Consider the following 11273-nt stretch of genomic DNA (forward strand, 5'->3'; position numbering starts at 1 on the left):
TGAGTTTTCTAAAGTAAGAATTGATGTCACTGCCTTGTTGAAACCCCTTTATGAGCTGCCATCTGCTGGACCATGGCTGAAGGAACCCTTTGTGACCTGAGCCCTGTCTTCTCCAGCCCACAGCCCACATTAGCTTTGGGGGCTCCTACTTCTGGGACATGCCAAGTACATTGTCCCACCCCCTCTGAGCCTTTGCTCTTGCCTTGAATCAAAACCATTTTTTCTCCCAGCCCTTCATCCTGAAGATCTCCATTGTCATGTTGCCTCTTCCCAACCACACTATCTAAAGGGTCACTATCAAAGCACCCTGCTTCCTCTATAACACTTACTACGTCTGCATCTGAGAGAAAATGTAATAGTGAAGGCCCTGGGGCAAATCCCTTGTCCATCTGGGTTCACATCCTGGCTCTATCCCATGACGTCTCTGCGGCTGCCTCTCTTCACCTGTTAAGAAGGGATATAACAGACCCCACTTCCTATGGCTGCTGTGATGAGTTAAAATAATGCCTGGCACTTACTTCCTGCTGTTGAAGTATTTGCTATCCTTATTGTGTGTACTTGAGGGCAAGGACCTGGCCCCTAGATCATCTCTATATTCCCAGTGCTTAGAACACCCAGCTTATAAAAGTTTGTCAAATGAATACTGTTCCTCTTCATTGTTCCCTTAATAAAAGTGATAAAGTGACAGTTACGTACCATTTCCCAATGATTTTTTTTATGATTTTACCCTGGATTCACCAATTAATGTTCCTTCATGGTCTATTTTACATGCATTTATTTCATTCTAGTCATACTATACAATTGTTATATAACCTAGAAAAAGTACAAAAGCCTAGTTCATTTTCCAAAACCCAGTCAGAGCTAAGGTACAAAAAAGAAACAGTACAGTAAGTGACAAGAAGTGCTGGGGTGACCTGTACAAATCATACTGTCTGTCACATGATGTATTTAATGCTATAAAAATTGCCACAGGAGAATCTCTTGTCTTTGCAGCGGCCACAAAGTTCCTGTCGATGAGGCCTCCTTAGGTCAATGTTTCTTTTCTTTAGAGGACAGGAACAACGGGACTTTAAACAAGTCTTTAGAAAATAAGGAACAATTTGGACACAATCAAATTAGTGTTTCAAATGTAATCCTCAAACCAAAATACTTCCCATCACCCCCTCCGTGGTATCTTCATCTTCCTTCTACATCCAAGTTGTATAAAACCACTCTTATCCCATTAAATGGCATGCATTTGTTAAGATGAGTGATCAAAGATGATGTTTTAGAGAATATCACTGAGCCAATCAAGAAGATCTCATGTAAGAGAAAAGTTTTACACGTTAGAGTTTTATAGAGTATCTTTACTGTGTAGGTGTTCACATTTATAACCAGGTGGGAATGAGGGGCAGTGGGTGAGTATTAAGTGATTTGATTATCTACATTGGAACATTTAAAAACACCAGCACAGTGATTCTCAACCAGTGGTATTTTACCCACCAGCAAACATTTGGCAATGTTTGAAGATATTTTTGGTTGTTACAACTAGGAAAAAGGGTGTTATAGAGGTAGTTAAAAATTTTCTTTTCTTCCTGGACATGCCTGATCTTTACTAGAATTTAAAGTGTTTTTAACCATGATCCCATTCTGTCTTCTGATAAATAAAATTACACCCCATGGTCATTGATATACTGCCTGGCCCACCCTCCCAATTAATAATCACTGCTCTATTGTAGGCATATGTCCATAGCCAAACAGAGTAGGTCAAACTTTACCTTTTATATTGTGAAAATAGGCATTTTAATTTTTCAAACAAGAGTCTTAAGTATGATTTATCAAATCTTATAATACACATTTATAGGTTCCACTCTCCTATTGATAAGTATGTGTCCTCATAAGAAAATTCTAATAGCAAATACTCTCATGATACTTACTATATGCACTGTACTTGCACTTTATATAGATTAACTTAATTCTCACAATACCCTTGTAAGGAAGAAAAGGCTCAATTAAAAAATTAGGTTTCCTCTAAAGGTGGGCTTCTGTTTCTGGCAGTAATGGATTAGTACTTTTGACCAAGCTTCCTGCTTAGGACAACTGGAAAAGCTGAGCTAAAAAGTAATAATAATTATTTTAAAATAACTATTTAAAGGCACCAGAAAATTATCCAAGCATTAGAAAAGGAAAGCCAGAAAGAGAGGTGAGCCTGACATTTGGGACTATTTTCTCTCTAAAGGTATCTGCCAATTCTGGAAGAGGTGAAAGATGTTAGAATTCTGAAAATGGGTTTAACAGAGGGAAAATCTTAAATATTCCAAAATGGAAGAACCCTAGTAAACAATTCAAATTTTGTATTGAAACTCTGAAAGGCTATCTTCTAAGAATAAGGATGAGCCAAAACGTGACCAGCCTTCACAGATTCCAAAGCCCAGTTTCAAAAGAGCTCATCCCTGATTGGAAAATAGTGAACTGAAATTGTTAGTCTGCCCACCAGAAGCAAACAAGTTTTCTGTAGAAGAAGATACTACCCTAGGCCTCAATTATTACTGTAATTTTTCATATACAATATCTAGTCCTCAATCAAAAATAAAAAGGTACAAAAGGAAACAAAACAGCACACTTGAAACAGGAAAATCAAGAGTATAGCAACAGAACCATAGGGAATGGAGTTATATGATACAGATATTAAGATAATTGTGCTTAATATGTTTAAAGAAATGAGAATTATATTTCCAGCTGAAAACTGAAAGTCATTTTTTTAAAGACAAAAATTCTAGCACTGAAAAATACAATAACAAATCAGTAACTCAATAGCAGATAATGCATGTAAAGCATTTAGCCCAAAATTTGGCACATAGTAAAAGCTTAATAAAGGTTACCCATTAAATTATTACATCCATACACTGGGTGTTTGAGAAAAAACACACTACCCCATACATAAACACACCACCGAAGGCAACTTAAGACTAAATCTCCCATTATAACCCCCTCAAAAAAACAAACAACAGAATTTATGCTTTTTTCCTTAAAATATTATAAAAATTCAAACATATAGAAAAACACTCCTACACAAATATCCAATTCTATCAAATCCAAACATTATGCCACAAAAGCTTCATGGTAACAATGAAAACATTTTAGACACAAGGAAGTGTTCTGTATGCTTACCTGACACTGGATTGCTTCTACCCGGTAAGGGTTAAAACTCTTATGGCATTTGCAACAGAGTTGTTTGAAATAAACCTAAAGAGAAATTTGTATTTTTTTAAATCCAAGTTTATATGTACCCTAGGCTCCAGTTTTTAAGTAACTCATTCCTTTCCTTTGTACCACCAATACACGTGGTTTCTAGGCTTTGTACATTTCCTCGGGCACACTTTCTCCCTACCTTACTTGGTGAACTCCTATTTATCCTTTAAAATCCTGCTCAGATATCACAATGCCTTCCTCCTGACAAGGTTACTCAGCCCCTCCTGTGTTGTTTCTGTACCACGTCCATGCCAGGTGCCACTGATTGTCACCAACGCACACTGTGTCTGCATCACTGCCATCAGTATAAATGTCTTAAGGATGAGCTCTATGTCTTTGTATCCTAATGTCTTAGAGGGTTTGAATTAAATCCACTGCTTTGCTTCTGGCAAGAAAAGGAAAGTACTTTTATTTTAGTTTAAAAATCTATTTGCCTTCAGGTATAGTAAATGACTAGTGTGAAAAGTCATGCTTTCATTCAGGCCTTAGCACACCTCTCCCTCTACAGCTAGGGATTCCAGCCCAAATGCTCATAGAAGCTGGTGACACAGACCAGCTGTAGACTGTTACAAAATGAAGGGAAAGGAGAAAAAAGCTGCTTAGCCCCAGCCTACTGTTCTATGATGTGATTGTCCTAGAAAATCTGAAAACACAGACTGAAATCTTCCCCAATCTGAACATGTTGACAACTAATTCAAAGTAAGGGAGGAAACTCCTTAGCCTAAAGAAGTTCTCTTATTGCCCTACCTGTGGACAGACAGTGGAAATTCCTTAGCGCTAATGCCCAAACTTATTCAAAAAACAACTGAGAAATGATTACACAAAGTCCTAATGTGCACAAGAACTAAAGTTCATCTAAATAACCTGATATGTGGTCCAACGTAAGTACCAAACCCAACAGAACAAACACCAGGACATGGGTCAGCAGCCTCAGGAAGTCATGTGAACTGTCCAGTTCAGTTCAGTTCATTTACTGAGCACCTATTATGTGCCTGGCATGGAGGATGCCAAGATGAATGAGACAATATTAAGTTATGCTCCATTAGGAAACACTTTCTTCCTCCACTTAATATCTGTACCTGCCCAACCCTCATCCATGTCCCATACACTTTTACTCACCTTACTAGTTCCAGAAATGCACCACACATAAGCACTCTCCCATCTAGTCTTACAATCCTTACAGTGAAAATATGCATATTTTCGTTCCAAAAACTGCAAATAAAAGAAGTGTCTTTTATTATCCAGGAGGGAAAAAAGCCAGATCCTTCTTTCTTGTGGCTTAGTATAAGAAATACAAAAAGCCTCCTTAACCTCACTCACAGCTGTTCTCAACATTATTACATTAATTTAGTGTCTCATCTCTGAAGGATTACTCTGGGATTCTTCTACCTGCTGCCTCTCACACTTTTTCAATCCATTTTCCACAATTCCATAAGCACAGTCTCTCCAGAATGAGATTATGATCATATACTTCACAGACATGAAATCCTTCTTCATCTAACCCAATTAATAATGGTTGCCAGACTTTTGGTTTGCACATGCTTAAAGCTGGCACCATATTTCACCAGTAAGTTACAAAACACAGAGGCCATGTAAAACACCAGTTTTCACACCCAGCCAGGTGGTTCAGTTGGTTGAAGTGTCATACCATACACCAAAACAGTTGTGGGTTTGATTTCTGGTCAGAGCACATAACTTTGGGTTCAATCCCTAATTGGGCAATACGTGAGGCAACCAATCGATGTTTTTCTCTCACACTGGTGTTTCTCTCTCTCATTCTCTCTCGCCCCCCCCCCCCCCTTTCCCTTACTCCCTCGCTGAAATCAATAAATACATCCTTGGTAAGAATTTTTAAAATAACGTTTGAAATACATATTTTCAGAACTTCCTCTCCTCCATCAAATAAAGGGAGGAAGCCAGGAAGATTTTGTTCTTTTTGCCCCAGAAATGGAAAAGAGGAAGAGGCCAGCAGAGGACTGAGGAGGGGGAAAACAAAGTTCACCTGGAAGCTGGGTTTCCTGAGAGGGTGGGCATCTCCCTGGGCCTGCTTGCTCCGCCTTTCTCCAGGACTAGAAGCATCTTCCTCCCCCAACTTGTCCTGCTGCCACCGTTCCTCCTGCTTGTCCTTTTGCAACCCTGGCCTTGGTGGTGACTTCTGTTGCTGCTGGCTTTCCTCTGCGGGACTGGAGAGAGCATCCCTCTCCTCATCCTTCCCATCCTTCCGCAGCCGGATCAAGCCCCGGAGGTCCATTACTGGTGAATAGAGGTCCCAGGCTTGTAGGGGTGCCTTGGGGTTCCTGTAGCCCCCAAAAGAGCAGCTGCACAGGGTGAGAGGGCCCAGTGAGCACTGCACAGACCTGTCCACACGTAGGCTCACCTGCACGCCCACCTCCTTGGTATCGGCCTTGCACAGCCGCAGGCCCAGGCTGGGGTTCATCTGGGAGAGAATGGCCTTAAGCTGTGCCCTCTTGTAAGGGTCAGTGCAGTAGGCCCAGGCATTCGTGGGCACCACCAGCCCCGTCCTGGCCAGGAAAGTGGGGGCACCAGTGTTTTGCCTCCAGTCAGGCTGTTGATGGTCAGAGAGTCCCGGCTGGCCCAAAGGCAGTGTGTTCCCATAGTGTGTTCCGTGGTACAGGCAGCCCTGGGGAACTCGGACGAAGCGCTCCATCTGCTGTCCAGGCTTAGTGCAATATACCCTGGTATAGTTTGCTTACGTCCTTATTCTGCCTTCCACCTTCATCTGCCCCTTCTTTCTCCTGGTCAAGTTGGTTCAGGTTCATCCAAGCTTCTCCATTTATTTCAGATTCTGATGGAGCTGCTGCCTATCGCCCTAATTGAAGGGAGTGGTGGGAGAAGAGCTACCTACCTTCAAAGGCCTAATTGCCACCTGATTCGAATTGCTCTTCCCTATCTCTTCAATTTGCTGCTCCTAAATCTCCTTTCAAAGCTTTTTTTCATTACTGACTTATTCACACACATGCTATAATTAGCCATTCATTTATTTATTCCCATGGTAATATACCATTTCAAGATCATGTTTAATGCATATAATAAAACAAATGCGAGACGTAATTTGAGCAGTTTTATACTAGAAGAATGTAAGGAAAAAATGCATTATTATGGCAGGGCTAATTAAAGTAAAGGCCAAAGGAGCAGGGAGCATAATGTTATGGAAGGGGAGGGGTGTATATAGTGAGAGAAAATATATTTCAGAGGGTTATATGACATGCCAAAGGCTCCTAGTGAGGACCACTACCTGCACCCCCAAAAAAGGTGGGAGAAGCAAATTGATCTGATTTAGTGGCTGAATACGGATTTAATAAAATGATAGTGAAGTATCTGAGGTCAACCCCACTTGTTATATGATTATTTTAAAATTAAATGTGAAGCGCAAAGCAGACTCATGTTGAGTAAGTGGCAGCTATCCTATATAATAAAACCCTAATATGCAAATCAACTGAACAGCCAAACGACTGGTTGCTATGAGGCGCACTGACCACCAGGAGGCAGACGCTTAACCCAGGAGCTGCCCGCTGGTGGTCAGTGTGCTCCCACAGGGGAGCGCCACTCAGCCAGAAGCCAGGCTCAGGGTGGGGAGTGGGCCTAGGCCAGCAGGCAGACATCCCCCAGGGGTCCCAGACCACAAGAGGGTGCAGGCCAGGCTGAAGGACCGCCTCCCCCCCCCCCCCCCCCCCCAGTGCACGAGTGTCATGCACCAGGCCTCTAGTTGTTAGATAAGGATCCCAGGCCTGTGTTCCTTTGCTGTTCAAATCTAGGTGATCATAAGCTTTGGTATTTCTCTGTATTGGTCAGCTTCCTGCTACAGCTGAGGTATGATCAAACTGAAATGACATCTAAGGAACCAAGTAGAGCCCACCCTTTCTCTAGTCCAAGGCTGCTTCTGCTGCTTACTGCTCAAGAGCCTTCCAGAAGCAGCAGGGCCCACGAGCAGCTCCCACCTCCAGAACCCAGTGGAAGGCTTACCAGGCCATAAACAAACCCGAATTAAGCCTTGTGGGCATGTCAGACCCTGCGCTTGAGGACAGGGTCCTGCCTTCCAGAGAAGTTTGAAGGGGACGACAGGCTCACACAAGGTGGTCAGTACCCTAAGAATGTAAAGGGCTCTAGGGCAGCCTGCAGAGGGGAGCAGCTGACAGCACAGGGAGAGTTACGGTGGATTCCCCATTTCTCAGGCAGGGAGACAGGCTCACAGTTCTTGAACCTGCTATCTAAGAGCATCACAGGACTAGAGCTTCACATGTCAGCCCACCCACTCCACAAGGAGCAGCAGCCAGAAATAGGTCATCCTCCTGAAATTGGACAATGAATGGATCTGGGCTGCCGCTCACTACTTGAGCCAATTAAGCATGAGACAGGGTTGAATCTTGTAGAGCATTTATTCCAATAATACTGGCAGCATGGGAGAGCAGCAGGTCATTCTGAAAATCTGCTCTGCCACCCTTCCCACAAGCCAGCTGCTTATATTGGGTAAAAGGACAAAGATTACATAGAGAAGTAGGTAAAAGGAATAAAAATGGGTATAATAGTTACAGATTACAGGCAATGCCAGGCTGGGGGTTACAAAGGGCAGGCACCTCTGGGGACTCCATTGTTTTGGCAACAAGGTTGTTAATCTTTCCATGATAATGAGAGGAAGAATCAAGATGGCAGTTAGATAAATGCAATGCTCACCACCTCCCACAATTACAACTAAAATATAGAACAACCATCATTCAGAACCACCTGAAATCTGACTGAATGGAAGTCCTGCAACTAGAGAAGTAAAGAAAAAAACACACTGAGACTGGTAGGAGGAGCAGAGGTGTGGAATAGACTGGTCCAACACCTACATGTGGCATTTTTTTAAATGGGAGAGATATCTAGGTTGTGGAGGTCTCCTGTGAGGGGTCCTAGCCCCAAACCAGACCCCTCAGCCCAGGGATCCAGAGCTGAGAAGAGAAGGACCTGTAACTTCAGGCTGTAAAAACCAGTGGGGATTGTGGCTGAGGAGAGCCAGACAATTCCTCTTGAAGGGCCTGCACTTGGACTTGCTCAGATTCACTCCCTCTGAGCTCCAGCTGGGGCAGAAGCTTGGGGGGATCCAGCGACATATGGGGAGGAACTAGATTGTCTGGCATTGGAGCAAGAACTCGGGGGTGGATTTCTCCCTGACAGGGGTGCTCACAGCAGTCATTGTCCCTATGCTGAGACCTCTCTGATCTTAGAGATGACTGGCAGAGGTCATATTTGAGTCTCCACCAACCTACCCCACGTTGTCCGTTCCTCCCTGTGATTCCCTGAGACCCTGCCCCACCCAACTTGCAGCCCCACCCAAGATGTTTGCAGTGGCTTTTCCATACAAATGGCCTGTCCTGGCTCAGACTTCAGACTTTCCTAAAATCTCTCAGACAAGCAGCAGTAGGTGTCAGCGTGCTCCATACCACTCAACAAGAGGCCCCAGGCCCAGCACTAGCAGCAGCCTGCCTTGTTTCACAGCTTGGCCTCTCCTGGGCACTTCCAAGCCCAATACAAGTAGCAGTCATCTACAGATGGCTCTGTAGCTTGTGCTTGGTGGCCCCAGGGCACAAGCAGTGGCTGACTTTGCACCTTGGGGGCGGGGGGCGGGGAAGAGGGGCCAAGAGCCAGTGCAGCTGGTGGATAGCTTCAGACCATACCAGATTACAACTCTACACATCCATGACTGACAAAGGGCAGAATCAGTGAGCACCAAAGCTCCACTGAAGCAAATCCTGCTCCATAGGGGCACCTCCTGAACATGAGCTCTTCTGCTGTAGGCACAGCTGGTCCTCACAGCTAATTGAACTGGGGTCAATCCCTCTCAGTGATGCCAATAGCAAGCAAGGCTCAACTATAACAATGCACACAGCCCACACAGGGGTGCACCTAGAGTGCCCATCTCAGGTGACTGGGGAGGCTGAGCCACTGGGCCCTATAGGAGGCTACTCTACCAATTCCAGGAGACATAGCAGCTCTACCTAATACAAAGAAACAAACACAGGGAAGCAGCCAAAATATGGAGACAAAGAAACATGCCACAAATGAAAGAACAGTAGAAATATCCAAAAAAAAAAAAAAAGAACTAAATGAAATGGAAGCAAGCAAACTACAGATACAGTGTCCAAAACAATGATTATAAGAATGCTCACAGATCTTAATGAGAGCTTCAAGGGACTTAGTGAGAATTTCAAGGATCTTAGTGATAATTTCAAGAAAATTAGTGAAACCATCAAAGACATGAGAAAGGACCAGTCAGAAATTAATGATACACTAACTAACATGAAGAATAATTTATAGGGAATCAACAGTAGAGTAGAGGATGCCAAGAATCAAATCAGTGATTTGGAATATGAGGAAGCAAAAAACACCCAATCAGAAGAGCAAAAAGAAAAACTAATCCAAAAATATGAAGATAGTGTAAGGAGCCCCTGGGACAACTTCAAGCACACCAACATTCAAATTATAGGGCTGCCAGAAGGAAAAGAGAGAGAGCAAGAAATCGAAAAACAATTTGAAGAAATAATGACAGAAAACTTCCCCTACCTGGTGAAAGAAATAGACTTACAAGTTTAGGCAGCATGCAGAGTCCCAAAACAAGATGAACCCAAAGAGGCCCACACCAAGACACATCATAATTAAAATGGCAAAGTTTAAAGACAAAGAGAGAAATTTAAAAGCATCAAGAGAAAAACATGTTCCCCTTGAGTGAATATCTTACAGGAACTTCTAAGACCACAACTCTTGCACAGCCCATATACTGCGTCAACAGAAGCTGCCTGAAGCATGGTCCAGATATGAACATCAGCCGAAGCCTGCAGCTTTACCTAGGCACATAAAAAGCCTGCTCCTTCCCCATTCACCACTGACTCCTTTCTCAAAGGTGCCTTGAATAAATATCATTTTGATTACACTGAGCCTTGAGTCAGTTCTGTGCTACCCTGGCCCAACCTGGAACCTTTCAGTTGTGTCGAAAACCCGGGAAGTGGACCCCAGGACAGGCCCTGACTCCCAGAAACTAGGCATTTGCCACTCCCAGAGACTGTGATCAACTGGCTCCAGAGCAGGCCTCTTGCCCAGGGGAGACACCCAGCCACACACATGGCTGACCTCCTCCTGGTTGCCGGGCATTTGCCTCGGTCCCACGACCCTTCCCTCACCCTTTTGGGCTGTATTGGGTCACACAGACAACCGGATTAGGGAGCAACCATTTCTCTGCCCTCCAGACGTCAACACCAGACACCGAATTGCCTGGTAAGTGGCTTTAGTCTGTTTTCCTCCATCCATCTGTCCTGGACAGTCCTGTCATTTGGGGCTTGGAGCCAGGCTCCAGGCTGTTACTGTACAGCTTGCCCCCCCCCCAAAAAAAAAAAAAAATCCAGTGCTGGTCAGGACAAGTCCTCCAGGGTAACCAGGTTCCCTCGCCCACTCTCCTGATGGGGATGCCTGTCATGGAGGGAGGACTCCGTCCATTTCTTGTGAACATTAGGGAGAGAAGGGGATGCCTTTCTTTCATGGAAAACAGACCTTAAGCCACAGCCCATCACCATGGGAAATTCTCAGTCAGCCATTCCCCACACCACACCCCAGGGGTGTTTCTATTGCGATACCACTTGGCTGCAATACAAATTAGACAATGGGTCCCAATGGCCTGAGAATGGTTCAAATTCTCACTGATCTTGACAGCTTTTGCTGCCCGCAGGGCAAAGGGTCTGAGGTCCCATATAGCCAGGCTTTCTTTGCACTCAGGACCCGACCCTCACTTTGTAACAGCTGCTCTCCCTCACAGATTCTCCTCCTTCATTCTAAACCCCCTGAGGATCTCAAATCCTTCTCCTCCTTCACCACTTTGGACCCCGCCAACCATCCCCCAGTCCCCCAGCCTATGGCTCCTCCGTTTCAGCAGCCTGAGAAGACAGCCCATAAGGTAGTTAATTATGAGAAGCTAGCAGAAATCACCCAGGACGAGCATGAGAATCCAGCTGTCTTCCTCTCAGGCCTCACCCAGGCAATGAGAAAATACACCA

General features: G+C 44.3%; 1 protein-coding gene across 1 annotated transcript; it reads right to left on the reverse strand.

The window, feature by feature from the left end:
- Window positions 1–935: 935 nt before the first annotated feature.
- On the reverse strand, window positions 936–5929 carry ZAR1L (zygote arrest 1 like; the record flags this gene model as incomplete). The annotated part of the gene is made up of 4 exons (XM_079773998.1): window positions 5234–5929; window positions 4351–4443; window positions 3151–3225; window positions 936–1079 (listed from the first exon to the last, which is right to left on the reverse strand). Exons 1-4 carry the CDS (start codon window positions 5897–5899, stop codon window positions 936–938), a joined length of 978 nt encoding a protein of 325 aa, XP_079630124.1. The 5' UTR covers window positions 5900–5929.
- Window positions 5930–11273: the final 5344 nt, after the last annotated feature.

The sequence above is a fragment of the Cnephaeus nilssonii genome (assembly GCF_951640355.1).
Source record: "Cnephaeus nilssonii genome assembly, chromosome: 6".
Taxonomy (NCBI): domain Eukaryota; kingdom Metazoa; phylum Chordata; class Mammalia; order Chiroptera; family Vespertilionidae; genus Cnephaeus; species Cnephaeus nilssonii.